This window comes from Lathyrus oleraceus, chromosome 2, assembly GCF_024323335.1.
Source record: "Lathyrus oleraceus cultivar Zhongwan6 chromosome 2, CAAS_Psat_ZW6_1.0, whole genome shotgun sequence".
Classification (NCBI taxonomy): domain Eukaryota; kingdom Viridiplantae; phylum Streptophyta; class Magnoliopsida; order Fabales; family Fabaceae; genus Lathyrus; species Lathyrus oleraceus.
In genome coordinates, this window is record NC_066580.1 from 77658711 (window position 1) to 77686369 (window position 27659).

At 37.2% G+C, this 27659-nt stretch overlaps 3 protein-coding genes across 3 annotated transcripts; 1 reads left to right on the plus strand and 2 right to left on the minus strand.

The window, feature by feature from the left end:
- The first annotated feature begins 19569 nt into the window (after window positions 1-19569).
- LOC127118213 (uncharacterized protein At2g39920) lies at window positions 19570-22631 on the plus strand. The gene is made up of 5 exons (XM_051048369.1): window positions 19570-19764; window positions 19969-20076; window positions 20256-20700; window positions 21500-21685; window positions 22272-22631. Exons 2-5 carry the CDS (start codon window positions 20013-20015, stop codon window positions 22468-22470), a joined length of 894 nt encoding a protein of 297 aa, XP_050904326.1. The 5' UTR covers window positions 19570-19764; window positions 19969-20012; the 3' UTR covers window positions 22471-22631.
- Window positions 22632-22660: 29 nt separating this feature from the next.
- On the minus strand, window positions 22661-24151 carry LOC127118211 (glucan endo-1,3-beta-glucosidase 12). The gene has a single exon (XM_051048367.1). It carries the CDS (start codon window positions 23998-24000, stop codon window positions 22828-22830), a length of 1173 nt encoding a protein of 390 aa, XP_050904324.1. The 5' UTR covers window positions 24001-24151; the 3' UTR covers window positions 22661-22827.
- A 152-nt stretch (window positions 24152-24303) lies between these two features.
- LOC127118212 (probable sugar phosphate/phosphate translocator At3g11320) lies at window positions 24304-27620 on the minus strand. Its single transcript, XM_051048368.1, has 4 exons — window positions 26885-27620; window positions 25666-25769; window positions 25342-25570; window positions 24304-24834 (listed from the first exon to the last, which is right to left on the minus strand). Exons 1-4 carry the CDS (start codon window positions 27323-27325, stop codon window positions 24688-24690), a joined length of 921 nt encoding a protein of 306 aa, XP_050904325.1. The 5' UTR covers window positions 27326-27620; the 3' UTR covers window positions 24304-24687.
- Window positions 27621-27659: the final 39 nt, after the last annotated feature.

Sequence of the window (27659 nt, forward strand, 5' to 3'; positions counted from 1 at the left end):
TTTCAATTTCATTCACAAAAGTATTAAACATAACAATTTCACAAAAATATCATTCTTAGTGGTTGTGTACAAATCTACCCCAACAGACTGACTAAACTCTGCCTTTTTCAAAAGAAAACCATAAACAAGTTCATTTATAGTCTCTGAAGTATATATGACATCCTTTAAGATTAAAGTATTTTCAGAGGTGGACTCTGCTCCACTTCTCCAATACCGACAATATTAGTGGTGTGGGTAACTCCAGCAACACTTTCTTATTCGTATATGTTTTGAACATTGCACGGTCATAACAAATACGACGATATGAGCCAATGTCTAACCACTAACCATCAGATTCATCAATCATGTTGATTTCAGTTATCATAGCAACAAATTTCTGATCAGTTAGGTTAACTTGTGCATTAGAGTCAGTTGCAGGTTTAGGCATGCTCTTACATCTCTTAGCCATATGACTCGACTTTCCACAATTAAAACATATGAACGTCAGAGCGTCATTTCTTTGAAGTGGTGGTTGTTGCCTAGCAATCGAAGCAGATGATGCCCTAGAGGGATTTCCATTCTTAATTCGGTTCACAATATTGCAGTTATGATTCTTTAATCATTTGCCAAATGGTTTTAGAACTACACTGAATTTTTCGTTGTTGTTTGAAACAACCAAGACTTTTCTTTTTGATCTTGTCTATGAGATTCTTCTTCAACTTGAAGGTGAATAATCAGACTCTCAATTAAAAATTCTTTTGTTTAGTGGTGAGGCAATTTTTTTAAAAACATTCAAACTATGGGGCAATTTGTCAATAATAAAAGAAATTTAAAACTGTCCATCTAAATACATACGTTCAGTGATGTTCTCATAAGCAATCTCTTGAAGTTCGTAACATTGAGTCTCCACAGACCTTTCATCTTTACAATTTGATACTTGAGGTAACGGCTAACAACATGTTTCTTTTTCAGAGTCTCCCAACTATGTTTTGTAGTATCGCATCTACTGTAATCATACAGATCATCTACGAGTCTATTCAAAATACAAATTTATAGAGATTATAATTCTCTTCCCATATGGTGATTTCTTTCCTAAGCTATAAAATATTCATAGTAGATTCAGCAGTTTTAGCATTTCCATCTGGATCCACATAGTTCTTACCATTAGTTTGTTCGGTTGATCCAGAAGGAGCAACGGGAATATCCTCAGTTAGAACGTTGGCAACCTTCTTTAAGGTTAGAAAAAAATTCAGTTTAGCTTGTCAACGTTTGAAGTGAAGACCCTCAAACTTGAATGGTTTGTCAGAGACAACGACCATAATATTACCAATAATTTCTTCGGTAGTCATGGTAGTTTTTGAAATGTCTTAACTGTTGTTTCACGGTTTTGAAAATCAGCCACTGAAGAAATTACAGGGTCAAGTCGCATACTAGGTCGCTCTCTTTAAGACGTTTCCCAACAATGCCCAAAATTATGCAAAGCAGTTGAATTACCAAGCCGTCTTCAGGATAAAACAACTCAATTCTATATTGTATGATTACTCCTTGCACGGTAGATAATCGGTGGTACAAAGACCATTCGAATATGGTATAAATATCACTCATAGTATCTGGCATAATGATCAGTCGTAATAATTTCTCAAACCAAGAAAATTCAATAATGGTCATTTGACCACTCAAAATGATTTCTCAAACAAAGAGAAATTCAAATAATCCCTCTGTTCTTTTTTAAGTGTCGTTTTTTTACTTTTTACACATATCAAGACAACTAATAATTATTGTTATTTTTTAAACAATGATTATTTTTTTGTCTATAATACCCTTAACTTTTTAGTAATTTATTTAACTTTTTTCTCTCTCTGTAATAAATGATAAAGGAGTAATTTTGACAATACTACAATAAATACTACATTGAACTTTGAAATGACAATTAAAAATGAACAATTTTTTTTAAAAGGTGCCATTTAAAAAGGAACGAATGGAGTAATTATCTAAAGAGAATCCAAAAATCATATTTGATAATTTCTCAACTCAAACAATGAAGAATTAACATAACATAATTCTCTAAAGAGAATTCAATAAATTATTCAGAAAATTCAACGAGTAGAAGAAAAAAAGGGAGAAATTGACGCTTCGAAAGACGCAGAGTTATAAGAGTGAAGAAGGTAAAACTCAACAAAATGAATTTTTGGTATATTTTAAAATGAAACAAAGAACTTCCTTATATAATCAAGTGAGGAAGAAAATATATCTCACCTAAATAATATTGGACTAAGAAATATTTTCAACTAATACACAATATAAGACTTAATTTAATAAACTTTTTCAAATTCCCCCTCCTATATTTAAATACTCACATAATGTTCAACATCTAACTCCACCCATATTACAACAACCTCCACTCCCCTCAAAACCTGACCTCCAAAACCCTCGCACTCTTTTCCTTCTCCCCATTTTTCCGTCCTTTCTCCCTCTCACGCTATCTCCAAATCATCCACCACCGCACAATCACCCACCTCCGCCGCTACCAACATGTTCCCAATAATTCCTTCCGACGACTTCGAACTCTCTACTATAACAGCTTTATCCCCACTAGATGGTCGTTATCGGGAAAAAGTGAAAGACTTGGTTGCTATCATGGGTGAATATGGACTCAATTACTATTGGGTCATTGTAGAGGTACACCCATTTGTTATTCTTCACTTTTTTTTACACCTTTTTGTTTAAAAAACCTTTTTTTTAAAAAAAAATTATAAGTTAATGTTATGTTTGTGTTTATATTGCTATATTAAATGGTTGCCAAAGCTTTCTGAAACTAGTGAAATCACTAATGTTCCTCCTTTCGGTGAAGATACTAAATCTTGAGGCTGATAGCAGCATCTTAATTGTTAATGACTTCGTGTATATGGCATTGCTTTAGGTGAGGCTAATGGAGGTTTTTCTCATATAAGTATGAAGTTGTCGGTTTCACGTTGGCAGACAAGAATTCAATGTCCTTTGTGTCGGAAATCCACCAAAACCTATGGAGAATTTCAATCAATCTTGATATACAAGATTGTTATTACCCATAAAATAGAAATAAATGGAAAAGAACAATGGAGAAAGAAAGAGTGTAAAGAACGATGAAGGATAAGAGTAATAAATTTCTTTAGAGTTTCTCTCTACCCACAAACTGTGGAAAACTTCTGATTCACTTTACAACTGTAAAATACTATGAATACAATGTTATGAATGCTCTATTCACTTCATTACAAAAATAAGGGTGACTCCCTCTATTTATAGATTTAGGTTAACTTGGACCTCAAATCAAAGCCCAAAACTATAAAAGCCCAAAATAGCTAACACTACTAAAATAGGCATAAGTCCAAATTTTGTGTGAAGCAACATGTTTCGACACTTGGGCACACTAACACAACTCAATACACTAGGTGGTTTGACACTTCCTTGTTCTATCGAGCAACCTGCTTCGACAAAAGGAATCACAATTCAACACACCACCTAATTCATTGTGTCTAAGCTATCTACATTTATCATAGCTCTTGGTCTTCTGAACACTTCAACATGCACTCCCTTTGTCATGATGTCTGCAATCTGATTCATAGTTCTGTAGTGTTCTACATTCATCTTCCCATCAGCTACCTGCTCTCGAAGATAATGTAACCTCATCTCGATGTGCTTGCTTCGACCATGTGCTATCGGATTCTTCGCCATATTGATAGCTGACATGTTGTCAATCTTCATGGTAATTACTCCATGACTCTTCGATGTTATCTCTTCGACCAGATTCACCATCAACGTTGCTTGACATGCACAAAGACAAGCAACTATGTATTTTCCTTCGCATGAAGATAATGCCATTACTGGCTCTTTTCTCGAACTCCAAGCAACTGGTGCACCACCTAGCATAAACACATAGCCCGCTGTGGATTTTCGATCCTCAGCATTACTACACCAACTTGAGTCGGTGTATCCCACTAATTTGCATTCTTTTCCTTCATCAACAGCAGGAAACAAGATGCCATAGTCGATAGTTCCTTTCAGATACCTTAATATCCTCTTCGCCACTGCTAGATGTGATACCTTTGGCTTCTACATGAACCTACTCACCATACCTACATTGCATGCTAAGTCGGGCCTTGTATGACAAAAGTATCGAAGTGACCCATCAAATCTTCTATATTGGGTTGGGTCGACATCATCTTCATCTGAATCTTTCAACAATTATAATCTGGGCTCAGCTGGAGTCGAAGTTAGGTTGCAATCTTGCATCTCAAATCTCTTGAGTATTTCTCATGCATACCTTCTTTGATGCATCATGAAACCCCTACCACTCTTTTAGAATTCGATGCCAAGGAAATATGAAATGTCACCCAGATCTGACATTTCGAATTCCTTGTTGAGTCACCTTTGAAGTCTTTGATCTCCTTCTTGCAGCTACTTGTTATCAACAGGTCATCGACATAGAGACATAATATAAGCAATTTATTCTTACTTCTTCTTACATATACTCCATGTTCATATTTTCACTTCACAAATTCCTTCTCCCTTAGAAAATCATCTATCTTCTTGTTCCAAGCTCTTGGAGCTTGTTTAAATCCGTACATGGCTTTATGCAGCATGTACACCTTTCTTTCTTCGCCTTGTTTCATAAACCCAAGTGGTTGTGCAACATAAACTTATTTTTCTAAGGGGCCATTAAGGAATGCACATTCCACATCCATCTGACACATCTGCCAGTTGTTCATGTTTGCTAGACCAACAATCAACCTGATTGTTTCGATCCTAGCAACAGGTGCAAACACTTCATCGAAGTCGATTCCTTCTTTCTGAAGAAATCCTTTTGCCACAAGTCTCACCTTGTGTCGAGTCACTTCTACTATGGGATTCAACTTCACTTTGTATACCCACTTCACATTGATTGCCTTCTTATCTTGGGTAAATTCGACAAGTGACCAAGTGTTGTTACTTCAATTGACTTCAGCTCTTCGTCCATTGCTTTCATCCACTTCGAGTCTTTCAATGCCTCAGCTGCATTAACAGGTTCGACATCTGCATAGAAAGCATAATGTACCAACTCACCTTCTTCATTGACCACATCATCTAATGTAATCACATATTATTGCAACCTTGCAGGCATGTGTCTTGTTCTTTGAATTCTGCTTGTGCTTGCTTCACCTCTGACTTCTTCCTGTCGAACTTCTCTTTCGACTTCACTAGCTGGTTCATCACAAAAGATTCTCACTGAATCTTTATTGACATTCTCAGTCCAATCCCACTCCTTAAGATCATCTATGATCATGTCCCTGTTGATCACCACTTGCTTATTCACCGAGTCGAACAACTTGTGTCCTCCAATCGAATGATATCCTATCAGGATCATCTGAATCAACTTGTCATCAAGTTTTCTTCTCAACTGATCTGGAATATGTCTATGTGTTATAGATCCAAACACCCTCAGATGACTCAGGCTAGGCTTGACACCAGGCCAACATTCTTCTAGTGTGATTCCTTCTAGCTTCTTCGTCGGACATCTGTTCAGGATATATGTCGCAGTCAACAGAACTTCTCCCCATAATTCTTTGGGTAAATGCTTTCCTTTCAACATACTTCTAACCATATTCATAATGGTTCTATTCTTCCTTTATGCGACTCCATTCTATTGTGGAGTGTAGGGGGGAACCACCTCATGCACAATCCCTTCTTTCACACATAATGCATCAAAGTCTTTCGACACATATTCTCCACCACCATCAGTCCTCAAAATCTTGATCTTTCGACCGTTCTATCTTTCGACCATAGATTTAAACTTGGCAAATACCTCGATCACTTCACTTTTCTTCTTGATCAGGTAAGACCATAATTTACGACTGAAATCATATATGAATGCAGCAAAGTATTTGTTACCTCCAATCGAATCCACCTGGAAAGAACCACATACATCAGAGTATATGACTTTAAGAATTGCCTTCGACCTTCTTCCTGCATCCTTACTGTAGTTGTTCATATGTTGCTTCGCCTGCATGCATTCTTCACACACTTCGTTTGGAATGTCGATTTCTGGTAATCCTGAAACCATATTTCTTCTCTTCAAATCTCTAATATCTTTGAAATTGAGATGGCCAAGTCTATAATGCCATATCCATTCAGCTCTGCTGGCTGTTGTTGCAAGGCACTTATGCTCCATCACATTTAGTTCAATCTTGAAGGTTCTATTCTGAGACATTGGAGCCTTCAAGATCAACCTTCCATTTGAGTCGAGAACTCTCATCATCTTGTCTTCGATCGACACTATGTAGTTTTTTTCGACTAATTGCCCTATGTTGAGAAAATTGCTCTTCATGCCTGGTATGTACAACACATTTGAAATTACTGACCTCTTGCCATCTTTCCTCAGAATCAGAACATCACCAACACCTTCAGTTGCTAGAGTGTTGTCATTTACAAATTTCACCATATTCTTCATTGAGGGCTTTATGTTAACAAACCAATCTTTTCTTCCAGACATGTGTGATAAGCATCATGAGTCCAAGTACCACTGGTCCTTGAATCTTTCTTCTTCTCTTATTGTAACCATCATCAACGTCTCTTCTTCTTCATGTTTCGCAAGCTTTGTATAAGTTTCTTGATTCTTCTGCTTTTCTGGACAATCACTAGAATAGTGATCATACCTTTTACAATTGTAACACTGAATGTGACTCTTGTCTGGATTTTGACCACCATCTCTTCCTCTACCTGCAATACCACCTCTTTGGCTTCCTTGGTTCCAGGGTTTTCTCTGATTCAACCAGTTTCCTTCTTGCTGATTTCGACCAATCGAATTGTTGTAACCTCATCTTCCTTTGTTGTCATTCTAACTTCCTTTGCCTTTTCTTTCTTTTGCTGATTGAGCCTGCAAAGCCATATCACTCTTCGACTTTCCTGCATCTCTTTCATCCATTCTTTGTTCATGAGATTCAAGTGTCCCTTGAAGCTCTTCCTTTGTCAATTTTGACAAATCTTTCGACTCTTCTATGGCTACTATCACGTGGTCGAACTTTGGAGCCAACGACCTCAAGATCTTTCCAACAACAGATCTTGATGTCAACACTTCTCCACATACCTTGATTTGATTCACTAGTTTCGTAACCTTGGTGAAGAAATAAGTTATGCTTTCATTGTCTTCCATCTGAAGCAATTCATACGTTCTTTTGTGAGTTTGTAATCTCACCTCTTTCACCTTCTCTGCACCTCCAAACAATTTCTCAAGAATTTCCCATGCTTCTTTCGCTGACTCTGCATCACTAACCTTTTCAAAGTGATCTGCATCAACACATTGATGGATTATAAAAAGAGCTTTATAATATTTCTTCTTGAATTCTTTATGTGCACACTTTTCTTGATATGTCGCATTTTCTACAAGCGTTGTTACTCCTTCCTTCACAAGATCCCAAAGATCTTGATAACAGAACACAACATTTATCTGCTTACACCAATTCTCATCATTTTTGTTCTTGAGAATCGGAAGATTTACTGGAAAATGCCTATTTGGATGATTCGTTGCCATGGTGATTTTCTTTCCATAAATCGATTAAATCGGAGCTCCTGATACCAGATGTTGGAAATCCACCAAAACCTATGGAGAATTTCAATCAATCTTGATGAACGAAATTGTTATTACCCACACAATAGCAATGAAAAAAAGAACAATGAAGAAAGAAAGAGTGTAAAGAATGATGAATGAGAAGAGTAATAAAATTTTGCAGAGTTTCTCTCTGCCCACAAACTGTGGAAAACTTGTTATTCATTTTGCAACTGCAAAATACGGTGAATACAATGTTATGAATGCTCTATTCACCTCTGTTACAAAATAAGGGTTACTCCCTCTATTAATAGATTTAGGTTAACTTGGACCTCAAGCCAAAGCCTAAAACTATAAAAACCCAAAATAGCTAACACTACTAAATAGGCATATGTGGTTTGACACTTCCTTACTCTGTCGAGCAACATGCTTAGACACAAGGAATTACAATTCAACACACCACCTAATTCATTGTGTCTAAGCTATCTACATTCATCATAGCTCTTAGCCTTCTGAACACTTCGACCTGCACTCCCTTTGTCATGATGTCTGCAATCTGATTCTCAGTTCTGCAGTGTTCCACAATCATCTTCCCATCTGCTACCTGCTCTCGAAGATAATGGAAACTCATCTCGATGTGCTTGCTTCGACCATGTGCTATCGGATTCTTTGCCAGATTGATAGCTTCCATGTTGTCGATCTTCATGGTAATTGCTCCATGACTCTTCGCTGTTATCTCTTTGACCAGGTTCACCATCCACGTTTCTTGACATGCACAAAGAGAAGCAGCTATGTATTCTGCTTCGCATGATGATAATGCCACTACTGGCTCTTTTCTTGAACTCTAAGAAACTGGTGCACCACCTAGCATAAACATATAACCAGCTGTGAATTTTCGATCCTCAGCATCACTACACCAACTTGAGTCGGTGTATCCCACTAATTTGCATTCTTTTCCTTCATCAGCTGCAGGAAACAAAATGTCATAGTCGAGAGTTCCTTTCAGATACCTTAGTATCCTCTTCGCTGCTGCTAGATGTGATACATTTGGCTTCTGCATAAACCTACTCACGATACCTACACTATATGCTAAGTCAGGCCTTGTGTGACAAAGGTATCGAAGTGACCCAATAAGTCTTCTATATTGGGTTGGGTCGACATCATCTTCATTTGAATCCTTGGACAGTTGTAATCTGGGCTCAGTTGGAGTCGAAGTTGGGTTGCAATCTTGCATCTCAAATCTCTTGAGAATTTCGCCTGCATACCTTCTTTGATGCATCATCAAACCTCTACCACTCTTGTAGAACTCGATGCCAAGGAAATATGAAATGTCACCCAAATCTGACATTTCGAATTCCTTGTTGAGATCACCTTTGAAGTCTTCGATCTTCTTCTTGCAGCTACCTGTTATCAACAGGTCATCAACATAGAGGCATAGTATAAGCAATTCACTCTTGCTTCTTCTTACATATACTCCATGTTCAGAGTTTCACTTCACGAATTCCTTCTCCCTTAGAAAACCATCTATCTTCTTGTTCCAAGCTCTTGGAGCTTGTTTAAGTCCGTATAGGGCTTTATGCAGCTTGTACACCTTTCTTTCTTCGCCATGTTTCACAAACCCAGCTGGTTGTGCAACATAAACTTCTTCTTCTAAGGGCCCATTAAGGAATGCACATTTCACGTTCATCTGGCATATCTTCCAGTTGTTCATGTTTTCTAGACCAACAACCAACCTGATTGTTTCAATCCTAGCAATAGGTGCAAAAACTTCATCGAAGTCGGTTCCTTCTTTCTGAAGAAATCCTTTCTCCACAAGTCTCGCCTTGTGTCGAGTCACTTCTCCTTTAGGATTCAACTTCACCTTGTATACCCACTTCACATTAATTGCCTTCTTATTTTGGGGCAATTCGACAAGTGACCAAGTGTTATTGACTTCGATTGACTTTAGCTCTTCGTCCATTGCTTTCATCCACTTCGAATCTTTCAATGCCTCAGCTGCATTGACAGGTTCGACATCTGCGTAGAAAGCATAGTGTACCAGCTCACCTTCTTCATCAACCACATCATCTGATGTAATCACACATTCTTGCAACCTTGCAGGCATGTGTCTTGTTCTTTGAGGTCTGCTTGGGCCTGCTTCACCTCTGACTTCTTCCTGTCGAACTTCTCTTTCGACTTCACTAGCTTGTTCATCACAAAAGATTCTCACTAAATCTTTCTTGACATTCTCAGTCCAATCCCACTTCTTAAGCTCATCTATGATCGCGTCCCTACTGATCACTACTTGCTTATTCACTGGGTCGAACAACTTATATCCTCTAGTCGAATGATATCCTATCAGGATCATCTGACTGGACTTGTCATCAAGTTTTCTTCTCAATTGATCTGGCACATGTCTATGTGCTATAGATCCAAACACCTTCAAATGACTCAAGCTAGGCTTGACACCAGACTAACATTCTTCTGGCATGATTCCTTCTAGCTTCTTCGTCGGACATCTATTCAGGATATATGTCGCAGTCGACACAGCTTCTCCCCATAATTCTTTGGGTAGATGCTTGTCTTTCAACATACTTCTAACCATATTCATAATTCTTCTATTCTTCCTTTATGCGACTCCATTCTGCTGTGGAGTGTAGGGTGGCACCACCTCATACACAATCCCTTCTTTCATACATGATGCATCGAAGTCTTTCGACACATATTCTCCACCACCATCAGTTCTCAAAATCTTGATCTTTCGACCGCTCTGTCTTTTGACCATAGATTTAAACTTGGAAAATACCTCGATCACTTCACTTTTCTTCTGGATCAGGTAAGACCACAGTTTTCGACTGAAATCATCTATGAATGTAATAAAGTATTTGTTACCTCCAATCGAATCCACTTGGAGAGGACCACATACATCAGAGTATATGACTTCAAGAATTGCCTTCGACTTGCTTCCTGCATCCTTACTGAAGTTGTTCTTATGTTGCTTTTCTTGCACACATTCTTCACAGACTTCGTTTGGAATATCGATTTCTGGTAATCCTGAAACCATATTTCTTCTCTTAAAACCTTTGATGTCTTTGAAATTGAGATGGCCGAGTCTATAATTCCATATCCATTCATCTCTGTTGGCTGCTGTTGCAAGGCACTTATGCTCCATCACATTAAGCCCAATCTTGAAGGTTCTATTCTGAGGCATTGGAGCCTTCAAGATCAACCTTCCATTTGAGTCAAGAACTCTCATCATCTTGTCTTTGATCGACACCTTGTAGTTATTTTCTACCAACTGCCTTATGCTGAGCAAATTACTCTTCATGCCTGGTATATACAACACATTTGAAATTACTGACCTCTTGCCATCTTTTCTCATAATCAGAACATCACCAACACTTTCAGCTGCTAGAGTGTTGTCATTTGCAAATTTCACCATGTTCTTGATTGAGGACTTTATGTTGACAAACCAATCTTTTCTTCCAGACATGTGTGATGAGCATCCTGAGTCCAAGTACCACTGGTCCTTGAATCTCTCTTCTTCTCTTGTTGTAACCATCAGCAACGTCTCTTCTTCTTCATGTTTCGCCAACTTTGCATAAGCAATTCATACGTTCTTTTGTGAGTTTGTAACCTCACCTCTTTCACCTTCTCCGCGCCTCCAAACGATTTCTCCAGAATTTCCCATGCTTCTTTCGCTGACTCTGCATCACTAACCTTTTCAAAGTTATATGCATCAACACATTGATGGATTATAAATAGAGCTTTATAATCTTTCTTCTTCAATTCTTTATGTGCAGCATTTTCTTGATCCGCCGCAGCTTCTGCAAGCGTTGCTACTCCTTCCTTCACAAGATCCCAAAGATCTTGATAACAGAACACAACCTTTATCTACTTGCACCAATTCTCATAATTGTTGTTCTTAAGAATCGTAAGATTTGCTGGAAAATGCCTGTTTGGATGATTCGTTTCCATGGTGATTTTCTTCCCACAAATCGATTAACCAGAGCTCTGATACCAGATGTTGGAAATCCCCCAAAACCTATGGAGAATTTCAATCAATCCTGATGAACACGATTGTTATCACTCACACAATAACAACAAAAAGAGACGAACAATGGAGAAAGAAAGTAAAGAACGATGAAGGAGAAGAGTAATAAAATTCTGCAGAGTTTCTCTCTGCCCATAAACTGTGGAAAACTTGTTATTCACTTTGCAACTGCAAAATAATGTGAATACAATGTTATGAATGTTCTATTCACCTCTGTTACAAAATAAGGGTTACCCCTCTATTTATAGATTTAGGCCAAAGCTCAAAACTATAAAAGCACAAAACTATAAAAGCCCAAAATAGCTAACACTACTAAATAGGAATAGGTAATCCAATCCACAAAGAAAAAATGAGAGAGCGGGAGGAGAGAGAAAATAAAAAATTAGGATTGGGAAAGAAAAATTTGGGGGTTTCTAATCTTGTTGATGCAACAGGGGAGAATGTGAAAGAGGAAGAATGGATTCCGGTCAATCGAAGTAAGGGCGGATTCAAGTACAAACGATGGGATATTGTGAAGAAGGGTTTTGGGAGGAGGGGAGAAATCACTTCTTTCTTCTTTTCTTCAATCCCTGATTCATTCAAGGCTAGAGATCTTCATGAAGTTTTCTCCAGGTTCGGCGAGGTCGACGAAGTTGTAATTCCGATGAAGAAAGATGTACGAGGGAAACGTTATGGTTTCGTGAGGTTTTTTAATGTAATTGATTCAAGAAGGCTGGTGTGCAAATTGGATAATATCTTTGTTGAGGATGTCAAACTGCAGGTCAATATTCCTAGGTTCTCCAGGAACTCGAAATCAATTGTTTCTAATCGCAATCAGAATCGAGTTAGAAGGATTGGTTGGGTGGAGAAGTCGCGTGTTGGGGGAGGTGAACAACAGATTGGTTTTTCATCGCGATTTGCCGATTCTTTTGCTAAAGTGGTGACAGGAGGGAACAAGGAAGTGATAATGGCTGCGGTGGTGAGGAATAGTGAAGTGGGTTCTAAGGAGTTGTTAGGAGGTACTGGGAAGGTGAATGAGGATGGACAGGCAGGCGGTAGAGAGGTGGTTGATGTTACTAAGGTTGTGAAGAAAATTGATGTTGTGAAGATGATTGATGCTGCTAAGGGAGTGATGAAATCTGATGCTGTGAAGGCTACTGTTAGTAAATCGGTAGCTTTGGAATTCAATACTGATTTGGCCAGGGATAATCCAAATATTCTAAAGGCGTATGTTGGATTGGTCCGAACGTCGGGGATGGCGTTTTCGATGCAGAAAATTTTTCAGTCTGAAGGCTATTTTGATTTTTCCATTAAACCATTAGGGCCTAATTTGTGTATCTTTGAAGATGTGGAGGAGGGTGCGGTAGAGGTTTTTGTTGACGAAGGGCATAATTGGTGGAGCAAATGGTTTACGTCAATTGCTAGATGGAAACCAGGGCATGTGGATGAAGAACGATTAATGTGGGTTCGCTGTATAGGTATACCGTGTCACGCTTGGACGGATGATTTCTTTGGTGTCTTTGTGGGTTTATTTGGCTCGTTTGTGTGAGCTGATTTCAATACAGCTTCGCGGAAGGTGTTGGATTCGGCGAGATTGCTGGTTCGAACTAGAAGCAGAAGGTGGGTTAATGATATGTATCAAGTGAAGATCAATGGTTTGGTTTTTGACATTGGTGTGGTGGAAGAGGTGGGAAGGGTTATTAGTGAATCTGTTGATAATTTTTCAATTAATTCTTCGATTGAGGAGTTGTCGGAGGATGATGATGAGTCAGGTGCTAAGGGTTTAGATATTCATCATTTGTTCGAGGAAGACGAATTGATTATGCGAGAAAATTTTGAACAACCACTCGGACACAGACCTGCTGCTATTCAAGCAGAGCCTGATGCGTTTGCTGATGAAGTTCGAGTGCAAAGTCGGACTGTGTCACAGGATGGAGGGACATTGCTGGATGCGGTTGCGAAGAAGAGTGGATGTGTTGGGAACTGTTCGGTTGATAGTGCTGGAATATGAATAGGGACTGCTACGAATTCTGTTGATGGTCGACGACATGTTCAACTGGTTTCACAGGTTGGAGGGAAGTCGCTGGATTCGGGGGCGGAGGAATGCAGTAGTTTTGGGAACTGTTTGAAGGATAATTCGGATGCGATAGTCAAAGAAACTGAGCAAATTGTTTAGTTTTCTTCGGAGACAGTTGGCTCTTGTGTGCGAGTTTCTAAAGGGAGTAGTAGGCTGGTGGTTGGAGCTAATGGTTTTGTGGGGGATACGGCAGATATTGAGAATGGCGAGTCTGTTTCGTATTCGGTAGATGTGGTAGCAGGTGGGAGGTTTGCTTCGGGGAGCTGTGAAGAAGTGGTTCAGTGTGTGGATTTAGCACGGCCTGGTGGACATATGATGGACAGTGAGGCGACACTGTCTGGGACGGTTATGGGATTGAAATTATTGGTTGGTGGGCAGAGTTTGGGGAATACGAAGGATAGTAGGTATGATACTGCTTTTTCAGTGCTGAGAAGTGGTAACAGAGGCAGTAATAGTGACATGTCAGAGACTATTTCTGAGTTTCCTAATTCTAAACTTAAGTTGAATAGAATTATATTTGCTCGCGGTAATAATGAGGGGGATGGTCAGTATCTCTCTTCTTTTGAATCAGTGGAGGGAAGTGATAGTGTGAAACAGGTAGATGATGATGAGGTTAATAGTGGAGTGGCGCGAAATATTTGGAATAGAGCAAAATGTTTGGGGTTGACGGGAGGAGGGTCTGAAAGGTTACAAATTGAAGCTATTAATATGAGGGAGTTAGCTGATAAATGTGTGGTTAATACGGTGGATGCAAAATCAAATCAATTAAAATGATTATTGCGTCGTATAATATTTGTGGGTGTGGATGCAAAGCTAAATTGCATTCTTTGAGAAAATTAGTTTGCGATTCTAAGATAGATGTGTGCTTTATTCAAGAAACCAAGATTCATGCTATTGATGTTTTCCAGTTGGATTCTCTTTGGAATGATTCTTTAGCGGATTGGAGTTCTAAATGGGCAGTGGGTAGATCTGGTGGTATTTTAACATTGTGGAAGAAAAAGTCTTTTGATCTGGTTTCTAGTTTTGTTGGGGAAGGATTCCTTGGAATTCATGTGTTGTGGTCCGGTATCAATCTTTTTTTGGTTAATGTGTATTCTTCTTGTTTTATTGAGAAGAAGAACGAATTTTGGGGGAGGCTTGTAGAGTTTAAATCAAAATTTCCAGAAGGGTTGTGGTGTGTTGGTGGTGATTTTAATACTGTCCGGGTTAAAGCAGAGAGGAAGGGTATATCGAATAATTTTAATCTAAAAGAGGCGGAGGACTTTGAGGATTTTATTAGTTTGATGGATCTTGTGGATGTTCCATTGATTAATAAGAGGTTTACCTGGTACAATTTGGATGGGAGTGCTTGTAGTAGGTTGGATAGATTTCTCATTTCTGAGAAATTATTTGACTTGTGGGGTGTGGGAGGGATTGTGGTGGGGGATAGGTCTATTTCAGACCATTGTCCTATTTGGTTAAATTGCAATATTGTGGATTGGGGCCCGAAACCTTTTAAGTTTTTTAAAGGGTGGTGTGAGCATGATGATTTCATTCCTTTGGTGAGTGATATTTGGAATAATACTATTAGGAGAGGGAAGGCGAGCTATATTTTGAAAGAAAAATTGTTGGCGGTGAAATCAAAATTGAAGAGTTGGAATAAAGAAGTTTTCGGGATGCTTGATTTGAATGTGGAAAAAGCGGTGGGTGATCTCAACTCGTTGGATTTGGTGGTAGCGGATTTAGCGGAGGATGGCATGGTTGATTCTTTGAGGAGAAATAGAGAGGTGGCTACGAAAGAGGTGTGGAATACTATGCTTTTACGAGATAATTTTTTGCGCCAAAAAGCTAGGTGTAATTGGATTCGTCTTGGGGATACTAATTCCAAATTCTTTCATTCCGTTATGAAAGGGAGATTTAGGAGAAATAATATTGCTTCTTTGATTACTTCAAGAGGTCGGTTGGAAGGTGTGGAGGATATTAAAAGTGAGATCTTTAATCATTTTAAAAGCCGTTTTACGGAACCGATGGAGGATAGACCGACCTTGGATGGGCTTAATTTTAATGTTCTTAGTGTGGAAGATAGAGATTTTTTGGAAGCTCCATTCCAAGTGGATGAAATTAAAGAGATTGTGTGGTTAAGTGATTGTGATAAGAGTCCGGGTCCGGACGGTTTTCCGCTTGGTTTTTTGAAAAAGTGTTGGAATTTTGTGAAGGATGACGTGGTTAATTTTGTTCAAGAGTTTTATGTGCGTGGTGTTCTTCCTCGATCCGCGACGGCATCCTTTCTTGCTCTTATTCCTAAATTTGATTGTCCGATAAGCATTGATGAGTATCGTCCTATTTGTTTAGTGGGTTGCTTATATCGGTTAATATCAAAAATTCTTGCGGCGAGGTTGAGATTGGTGATTGGTAAACTTGTGTCGCATTTTCAAACGGCTTTCATTGAAGGGAGACAATTATTTGATGGGGTGGTGGTGCTTAATGAGATATTAGATTTTGCGAAAAGGAAGCGTAGGAAATGTATTGTGTTGAAGGTTGATTTTGAGAAAGCCTATGATTGTGTTTCATGGGGTTTTCTTAAATTTATGCTTAGAAAAATGGGTTTTGGTGAGTTATGGATGAAGTGGATGGAAGGTACGGTTTTTTCTAGTTCGGTATCAATTTTAGTTAATGGTAGTCCAACTTTGGAATTTAAAACATCTAGAGGGTTGCGTCAAGGAGACCCTCTTTCTCCTTTTCTTTTTCTTTTGGTGGGAGAAGGTCTTGCGGGAATGATGAGGAAAGCGGTTTCGTTGGGATTGTTCAAAGGTTTTGCGGTTTCGGAGGATATTCATTTTGAGATGCTCCAATTTGCAAATGATACGGTTTTAGTGTGTGATGGATCTAAGGAAAACTTATGGTGTATTAAAACTTTATTGAGGGGTTTTGAATTGGTGTCGGGGTTGTGTATTAATTTAAAGAAAAGTAAGTTGTATGGTGTGCATGTGGAGGATTTTATTTTGGAATCGGCGTCTTCTTTTTTGGCTTGTAATTTGGAAAAGATACCTTTTACTTTTCTCGGTATTCCAATTGGAGGTAATCATAGACGTAGACTTTTTTGGTCTATGATGATTACAAAGTTGAAGAAGAGTTTGAGTGGTTGGCGAGGGAAACATCTATCTCTTGGAGGTAAGGTTACTTTACTCAATTCGGTGATAAACAATTTGCCTATCTTTTTACTTTCTTTCTTTAAGGCTCCTAAGTGTGTTTTGGAGGATATTATCAAAATCCAAAGGAATTTCTTATGGGGGGATGGTGGTGGAAGTAGAAAAATGTGTTGGGTTAGTTGGGATAAAATTTGTCTTAGAACGGAGGAAGGAGGTTTAGGTGTTAAGAATGTGGAGTGGTTTAATTTGTCTTTGATGAGTAAATGGGGTTGGCGTTTTCTTAATGATAAGCATGCGATTTGGTTTAAATTACTACAATTTAGATATGGTAGTGGATTGCAATCTCTTTGTGATGTGGTGTCGAAGTCGGCTTTCTCTAATTATTCCCTATGGTGGAGAGATATCCGGTTGGTTTGTGGAACTCCTTTTGGCGGTCATGATTGGTTTTGTGATTCAATTTCTTGTAAATTGGGAAGAGGCAATTCTATTCTTTTTTGGAAGCATTGTTGGTTGGGAAATATTTCTCTTAAGCTTCTTTTTCCTCGTTTATTTGAGGTTTGTTCTTTTCCTAATGCTCTTGTGATTAATTGTGGTTTATGGGAGAATGTGGGTTGGAGTTGGAAGGTGGGTGTTGATTCTACCTTATTAGTAGGTGAATTATTGGAGGATTGGAAGGAGTTAATAGAGATCTTAAAGGATGTAAAACCGTGTATGAATGAGGTTGATAAATTAATTTGGTGGAGAGATGTGGGGGGTTTTTCGGTTAGGAATGCATTTAAACGATTGTATACTTTGAATGCGGTTAATCATATTGGTAGTGATTTTAGACTTTGTGAACTTAAAAGATTATGGAAAGCTACTATTCCGTGTAAAGTCAAGTTGTTTGGGTGGAGATGGATCTTGGGAGCCTTACCGACGAGAAAAGAACTTTGGCATAGAGGTGTGATTTTAGGTGTGGAGGGTTCTTTTTGTCCCTTATGTGAGTTAGAAGAGGAATTTGTTGGTCACCTTTTTCTTAAGTGTTGTAAAGTTAAAACCATTTGGAAGGAAGTGTTATCGTGGTTTGGAGTGGATTTTGATGATCTGTTGGAAATTTCGGATATTGATACTATTGTTACTGGAGAAGATGTGCTTTTATTTCTATCAAATTCTTTGGATGGAAGAGTGAAGTCGTCTTTTTTCGCTTTTATTTGGTCCTTGGTTTGTTGGAGCATTTGGAATGCTAGAAATAATTTGGTTTTTAAACATTCCATTTGGAATGTGGTAGAGATTTTATTGATTATTAAATCAATTGGGTGGGATTGGATTTCTATTTTGTCTAAAGGGAGTATAGATATTAATAGAGAATTATGGTTTGCTAATCCTTCTAATTTCATTGGATTGTAACTTTTTTCCCTTTGTATTGGGTTGCACCCCTTGTGCGTATTAATACAAGTGCTTATCACAAAAAAAATAGGAATAGGTGGTTTGACACTTCCTTACTCTGTCGAACAACCTGCTTCGACACAAGGAATTACAATTTAACAATAGATACTTTCTCTACCTGAAGTAAAATCGAAATGTTACTTTTGAATAGTCCTGCTTTTGGTGTTGCTTGTCGTTATCCGCCTTTAAAAACTCTGCAATAATATTAACGCCTTGCAAATCTTTATATAGGTTATGCGAAAATATGGTGTTCCTGAGCCATATGAGAAGTTAAAACAGCTAACAAGAGGGAAAGTAATCACCAAAGGAAGCATAAGAGACTTCATTGAAGGCTTAGATATTCCAGAAGAAGCATTTGGAAAATCTCATTTCTCTCTTCAAATGAATGTGTCTTGAAAAAAAAGAGAGATATAGTCAAATATTCTTAAAGCATAACAAGATATGAATGAATCTCTTTATTCTGTGGCTGTGATAGCAAATATTGAGAATCAAGTGTTGTGGTTCACATTTTTGTGACAGCAAATTCTCTAGTACGAGAATCCTTATCAATTTGTTAAAGCTGGCAGCAAAAATTGCTTGATCCATTTATGTTATTCTGGCTTCATGTGAGAATGTTTAATATTCGTAATGTCTTTAAATTTTTGTTCTTGAGTACAAATATTTTGTGTGTGTAGTAAAGTGAATATATGGAAATTCATAAATGAAAAGGTCCATATATTCCATTGTGCAGTTGTTCTGTCTTTGTTGACCTATAAATGAATGATGTGATTGCATTTGGAAGGAACCTTCTCTGATTGCACCAAGTGGATTGAGAAATTGTGGACAATTCATGCATTATTTATAAATTACATAGGACTATAGAATCTAGAATCTAGCCACTATTTTCATTTGCCCCACCATTGGAGCCTTGCCAAATGGCTCTATCCAGAGAGTAACATCATGTCTTATATTGTTGTTTTTTATTCTTAGATCTATTTTAAATAAATAAAGTGATATCATTTCGGATAATGATTAGCATTTTTAAAGATTTAGTCAATAATTTATAGTTAAACCTCAAAACTATTCATTCAGTTAGAAACTTTTAATCCTTTTTAAGTGTCAACACGTATTAAGAAAGACATTGATTAATTTAGATAGACACACATTCTTACCCTTAAATGATTTAATAAAGGTATGAACAATTGTTAATAAATACCTTAAAATCATTGTTTAATAGACTTTTATGAAAGATTATACATTTAATGAATTAAAAATTGAAATACTTAAACTTTTAATAAATAATCACCATTTGTATCAAAACATATTCAACTTTTAATTTTAAAATATGTTAATCTCCAATCATAGAGAGGCACATTAAATCAAAAGGCTTAGCTGTACAATATTCTATATCTTTGATCCATAATAATTCACTTTGTCACATCATCATACTCATAATACTTATGATGTCTGTCCTAGGTGTTCTTTTCTCTCACAACAACTTTCCCAAATCACAGGCTTAACTCCACATCCACATGTTCACAACATGGTTACTTTGTTCATGTTGTTTTAGAATGCTTATTGGGGCAATAAAACAAACACTTTCTGGGTCAGTTTCTACTCTTTTTTCTTTCACCTTTTTTAGAGCAATTCAGTTTGTTTGCTATGGTGTTGAGTGATTGTGATGTGAAGCCATGTGATTAGTTTTTTTTTGTGTGTCTATTACTAGAAATAGCTTGGAAACTTAATTTTTGTTGAATTTTCATTGAAACTGAATCATATGAACAATGATCAAGTTTCTCTAAAATTTCAGGGTACTTGTTTGATCCTGAGATAGATTTAGGTTGGTGTGTTATTATGTCTGCTTATGGCCATCAAATGGAACATGCTTATTCTACAAGGAGTCTCTCTGCTGCTTCTGGTATGATCATGAATTATTATCACCTATATGGTGGATTCTGCTCATGAATGAAATTGAAAATTCTCGAAATGAATAACATGATCGAGAATTTTCAGATTCAACTAATTGACCTTGACTTCGAGTTATTATTTTAGTTTAGTTTTGATGATTATTTTGTCTTGTTTTTTCATTGGTGACAGAGATGAGGAGCAGTTTTATGTTAGAATCGGGATTCTATATCACATCATTTTCTGCAACAATCTTCATTGCTGGATTTGCAGCTCTTGGACTTTTATTAATCACTCTGTTGGTTTCAATGGCAATGATGCTACAATCTTGTCAAAATAACAGTGCAGGAATTGTTGAGCTTAGGAATATAAACGATGACTATAGTTATTGCAAAATGCATTCTCTGTATGCTAAGCTCAATCATTTGGAAGAACATAATGTTCCTGAAATTTGTAAGGACCTGGCTGTACAGTATGTCAAAGGTGGTCAATATGCTAGGGATTTGGATTTAACCAAATCTGTGGTTGAGGATTACTTCAATGGTGTTAAACCATCAAAGGAGGGTTTTGATGTGGTGTTGATTGACATAGATGGCATTTTTCAATTGAGTCCTCATTCTTCCGATTTGTTTCAAAGGTAATCTTATAATGTAAGATTTGAATTTTATTTCTATTGGTTAAGTTTATGTGATTTGGATTTCACAATGTTATATAATTTGAAGTCAAGCAATTTGAACCTGATCAAGATTGAACAACTAATGATGTATAGTTTTGAATTTGTGCTTTCAATATGATTTTCTAAACTCAAAATCACTACCGCTTGATTTGTCTGACTGTGTTGATTTCTTACCGCAAGTAATTCGATCCCAATTTCGCAATAGTAAAAGAAATTTTACTTATCTTCTTTACAAGTACATTTTGGCACTTTGAAGATGTTATTTCATATAGAAATTTTGAAGTAACTTGTATACTCAATCTTAGTATGGGAGATTGAGTATTTCAATTGGTTTGAGCTAATGGTTAAAGAAATTGAAGGTGTTAAAACACTAGGGTTCGAACATTTCATGTAGGAGAAAAAAATACTAATACAATAATTAATATATCATTGTTTGTCTACCTTAAAAAAAAAACATACGGAACTTTGTTTATTGTATTAGCAGATCTAAGCCATTTATGTACCCTAGATAATGTAAAATATAGATAAATGCTTAGATGTAGGTCAGCTTGAATTTTGGTGTCTTAATTTGGCTTTTATAATTGGTTTGTTGCTCCAACTTGCATTAGTATATTAATCCATATTTCTTGCTATAAAATCTCAAATGTAATTATTATACATTTTTTATGTAATTATCCAGCTTGATGCTAATCTGCATATATTATATTATTAGCAGTAACTTGACAAGGTTTTCTTCTGGTGTTGGATTTCATTATAACAGCATTAGCAATTGTATCTTAGAGGCAAAAAATTTAAAGCGCATGGCTGTGTTAAGATTATACATGAACCTTCAAGCTAGTGGTTGGCCTATAACTTTGTTATCAAGAGAGCCAGAAAAAGACCAAAATGTCACCATCAATCATCTTGTCTCTGCTGGATTTAGAGGGTGGTCTTCATTGATGATGAGGTATTAAGTTCCACCCAAGTATCCTAGATAAAGATTGAACAAAAATCACACATTGTTGTTTTTAAGATATCAAAGGTTTCTTTGCTCTAGTTTAAGAAAATACTGTTTTTACACTTCATTAAAATTTATTTTCACTATATTTCTTCCTTCTATTTTTTAAGATTTGTGCAGTAAATTGTTCTTAAAACACCCTTTTGTTATCTTATGAACCATTCTTATAAAAGTTAAATGAAGATAGATAACTAATAATCAGAGATACAATATTTTTTAATTACATCAAGAAAATTAATTGAGTAACGAAAATAATTAACTACTACGCATTCAATTTATTTATTTTATAGTATTAGATTGTATAGTGGATATTTGGACTGACACTGAAATTGTCAAAATCACATTGAGCTATTGTAAATTTGGCAAAAACTACAGATTAAAGTTTCAGCAAAACTTTAACTCATCCACAAAGTATGTGTGACATGATAATATGTTTATTTTGCCATTGACATGTGTAAGTTTCAACACCTTGGACCAAACATACACATTTTGCAAGAACCACATCTTAAGCCACCAATATGTTCTGTATTTGCAGAGAAGGTGAAGATTCTACCAAAATGAATGAGTATATTTCCAGGCAAAGGAATGTGATACAAACAAAGGGCTTCCGAATAATAAGTATCATAAGCAGTCATGTGGATATTTTGAGTGTTGCAGACGAAGATGCAGGAACGCGCAAGTTTTTGCTACCAGACCCTATATGTGACATGTTTGAGCATCAAAGAAAATCATAGATGCTGAATATTTGTTTCATCCTATAGGATTACGGAGTTTTTTTTGGTTCGACTACCATTTTTTTCGTATTTTTGTAAATAAAGAAATTACATGTATCTTGCTCTGTTCATATCTATCATTTGTAAATTTGATTTCACATTATAAAGTGTGCTTCACATAATTCAAATTTCTGTAAAAGAGACTCAATCACACACAAAAATCTGTATTGGAGCTTCATTAAGATATGGGCTCAACTACAATTCAACAACGTTCTCTATACTATATCTCTACAGAACAATATGAACATCAATGGTTGATTAGGCATCATATACCAATCTAATTACAGAACTAAAACAACATTAATCCGAAAATGAACACTAATCAACAATAACCATGCAACAAACCTCAACGAAGATGATCAACAAAAGCGCCACGTTAATCCAATTCACCAAACTCGAACGTGAAGCTTCAGAGAAATCAACCTCATACTTCGTTGTACCATTCGGATACAAAAGCCCCCAATTTCTTCCCGCTCCTTCCTTGTCGAAAAGCTCGTAAATGTAAACCCCTTTCACTCCGTCTCTCAGCAACGGCGTTCCGGCACCGGACTTCAAATGCTTCACTAATCCCCTCAGATAAATCTCAGCATATCCTGGATTCGCGTCGAGTTCATACCCGGTGCTAGGCCATCCCGTCTCAGTAACAATAACTGGAATAGTTTCGTAACCTGCAAGCGCCATTGCGCTAACCACGGCGTCGACCATAATGTCGAAGAGATTCCGGTAACGAACTCCAGTTGTAAAGTCGTCACGGAAATTAAACGGATAATCTTGAAAAAGCGCGAGTCCGAGAGGTATCTCCGATCTTAACCGGTAAAGATTGTAAGGGTAGAGATTAATCAAGAACGAAGAATTCGTGTCGCTCAAGAACTGAAGTAACGGTCCCATTAGGTTAACGCCGGGAGGTTCTTGAAAAGTTGCGGAAGACGGTGGAAACGGAGAAGAAACGGCGGTTACGAAAGAAAACGAAGTTGAAACGGAGATCTTACGGATTCCAAGATCGCGGAGTGACACGTGTACGTTGGAGATTGCAGGAAGGAGATTGTTGACAGCTTCGGGGTAAACGTCGATGAAAGCGTTGCCTACTGAGATTGTAGTGATTTTGGCGCGCGGGTAGAAAGGTAGCACGTGAGTGTAAACCCAGGCACGTGCGACGGAGCGGTTGTTCGCCATTGGTGTAACCATGTAGTTTGGGACGGTGAGGAAGAGGGACACGTTGGTGTAGAGGAGGCTTCGGATGATGCTTGGGTCCGGCTCTTCGAGACGGAGGGAGTGGAGTTTGAGTTTTTCCATGGCGGTGGTAATGCGGTCTGGTTGTGATGGCGGCGGGGGTGAGGAAGGTGGTGGCGGTGGTCGTGGTGGTGGTTCTTGACGGTTTGTGGGGAAAGTGGAGTAGGTGACGCCGATGGAAGGGAGGGAGGTGGTGGTTGTTGGGAGGAGAGAGAGGAGAATGTAGAGAGAGAAAGTGAGAGAGAGGAAGGTGTTAAACATGGTGGTTAATGGATATGGCGGTTCTGTTATCGAGTGGAAATGTAAAGTGTAGAAGATGGAGGGTGATGAGAGAGAAAGATTTTGCAACAGAGAATTGGTTAGTTAGTTTAGTTAGAGAGAATTTAGAATTTGGCGCGTACGTACCAACGGTTACTGTTTCTTTTTTTTCATTCTCTAAATTGCTTGCATAATTTGTGAATTTTGTTTAAAAAAACTATTTATTTTCAAACAACAAATAATAATTATTGTAATAATCTCTAGTTTTGAATATAGAATATTTTACTAAACCATAAAACTACTATATCAAAAATAAGAATTTTCTCATCATTAAACAAATGTGCATTGTAAATAACAAATGGTCTGAGATCCAATTTTACAACTTTTTCTTCAAAGAATAAATGACCACAAGACCTCAACATGCCAACAAGGGTATAGGAGAGAGATCATTCAGTTATTGGAACTTTGTACCATGGGCTATTTCTGCACAGTTTCTAATACAATGGGGAAACCCCCCTTTATATGAAGCTATTATCTATGTTGGGCCAAAAGAATTCTTATGTAGAGTCTGAAACATTCTGATTCCGATCAAAGTCATGCTAACAAATTCGTCTCGTGGAATCTTGAAGTTGTCCATGGCAGTGACGGAAAGAAATTATATAGAATTCATTGCTGACTTCTTTGTCAGAATCACTTGCTTCGCTTTTTGGCTTCGCTGTAAAGAACAACTCCGAGGACTGTAAGTGAATAACCCATCATTCCAGTGACTGAAACTGGATTTCTAAATATCAGAATTGAAACTACAACTGCTACAGCACCTTTAGCATTCCCAAGTACCTGTATGTGCCAATGCTTGAAGATTAGTTGTTATTTGTTAAACATTAACTTACATCACTTTAACACAAGTTTACATTTGTTACTATAACCTGAAACATGAAACCCTACAATTATACAACAATTATATATCTACTAAGTAACTTGGCAAATAAACAATTGTAGCAGCCAAGCTTTTGACCAAAGAAAACTAACTATGTGAATCAGTAAAACATGAAGTGTCATGGAACAAAGAATACCGAGAGAAACTCTAGGTTGAATTTTAAAATTGCAGACAAATTTCAGTAAAAAATTGAAAATGGCACCCTAGCACTAGCTGTAGAAGTCCAACAGAAAGTTTTAGCAGCAAACCTTGATCGTCTTTACCAGTTTGAAATGAAAACTGGAAAACAGTTTACTCATGAATTTTAAGAAACTTGTTTATGACAATCATAAATAATTGATGTTCCAACTGAAAAAATAGCAGGCATGTTCGTAACAAGTTGTATGACTGTGAGAAAGGGACAATACCTGAAGGGTGAGAGCACTGGTGTGCTTTGTGACCAAGAAATTGGTCAGGTTGACACAATATGCGAGTGAGGAATTAAACAGAAGATACCAAATGATCTTCACATCATCTCGGGCAAGAGCCAATGTGATGCCAACCACATTTTCTTCCATATAAAGTGTAGCGGGAAGAAGGAAAACAACAGCCATTGGAGCCATGTAAAGGAGAAGGTTCATAGAGTTTAGCTTCTCCCTGATACACAAAAAGAAGGATGTCAGTACTCACTTATAAATCGACAAAAAAAAAAGAAACAGTAATGAGGTAGATAGCATTTTCCTTATACATACCCTTCAGACGAAAGTAAAATTCCTTGTAACACTGATTTTAGGGCTCGTGCCGCTGTAGCTGCAACACATATTATGAACCCAAACAAATGAAAGCTTGGTTCACCCTATAAGCAAAGAAAGAAAAGAATAACAAATGCATCAGAAGCTATAAAGTATTCTTGTTTTCCACTAGTCAATATCAGTTGAAGAATACATTAAAGTCAAAAGAGTGACCAAAACTTATGCTGAAAAACTAACAAGTTCTATTTTTAGAAACTTGATTATTTCTTACCCCTATTAGCAACTGAAGCTCAGCCTCTTAGACAAACCTAAACCAGATATTTCACTGACTATATTAAGTAGATATTTTCATGTACAATGGAAGTAATAGATCACTCTATTACATTCCACTCTATTGCTCATAAATTTATACAACTAGATCTGTACGGTTGCTAAATTACCACAAGTTAGAATCGGCACAACAAATTCAAATCTCAAGATACTAAGGACCATTGAGCCAGGTGGCAAGGACCACAATTTCCTTTAATGTGATTCAAGTCTAATAAATGGGAAACAAAGAAGTCTTTCTCTATAAACAGGGGTCTAGCTTTCAGCTTTAAAAACAAAGTCAACGACCAAAATATGGGCAGGTCCGGCATCGAGGTTTTTACATCTCTTATGGGTTAAGAACACATAAGCAGCAAGTGACTGTAATTCTCTGCAATATCAAGGATTTTGCCGCAATTGCAGCTGCAATTCTCAGAATATGAAGCATCACGATACAACCAAAATTGCAATTTAAAACCTTGATCAAGCTTCTGAAAAATACTAAAAGCCCCAAAACATCAATAAAAAATAAAACCCAATATAACATCAAAGCTTTTTTTTTTTCATTAGCTTTGTCATTTTTCAAAACTATCATTTTAAGCATGTTAAGTTTCCACTAGTTAACCAAATGGTTGACCTCAAGCTATCAAAGTACCCGAACTCAATTCTAAACTGGAATAATCATTAACCATTCCAAAATTGTGATTAATGCACAGATAATCAAAATCATTCCAAGATTGTTCTAGAATATACCATAAATTTAATTTTCTTATGCAAGGAACTTAACAAACAATAAATAATTACAAAAACTAACCCAAAAATGTCTCCTATATAAATCCCTATACATAATTTTCATCACCGACAAATCCAAAAATTAAAAAATTATTAAAAAAAAAAAATTAGTGTAACTTACCCCACTAGCAAAGATGACACCGGTAACAACAGGAAGAAGAGCGAGATAAGTAAGCCACGCCTCTCTTTTAAACGTCATAAAGTAAGCAAAAACGGCAGTAAAAAAAGGCGTAGTAGCACCGACAGCTTGAGTAAACGACACAGGAAGATACCTCAACGACACATTCCCAAAAACAACAGAAACACAGAAAACCAAACTCAGTGTAGCGATCTTGAAAAACTGAAGCCGCGAACGAATCGTTTGCATTGGAACCATTTTGAGCCACGCAATAGCAACGTAGCTGAACAGCGAACAAGCTGTCATGTGACACATGGTTAAGAAGATTGGGTACTTGAATCCGTAGTTGCTTAGGAGATACTTGTTGAGTAATAGTACACCAATGTTTGATGTGTACCATGACGAGATTAACCCGATTGTGAACATTCGATTTGAAACCTTCATTTTTGGTGGCTATGGAAGGGTATAAGTGTATTTTGATTTGATTGCGGGGGTTATGGTGGTGTTGTGTTGATGGATCTGTGGATTGAGAAATCGGAGGGAGGAGAGGTTTTGGGAAGGAAGGGTGTGTTTGGTTGTATTTAAAACGGAAATGGAAATAGTGTTATGTTATTGTATTGTGTGAGTGAAGGAAAGGTAAACGGAACGCGTAAACAAACAGGGACTTAGTTGCGCTCCATTTCCCTGGACTTTCTTTTTTTTTATTTTTTTATTTTAATAATGTGATGTATTTATATATGATATGATTGATAAAAATGTTGCTATGTGTAATATAATA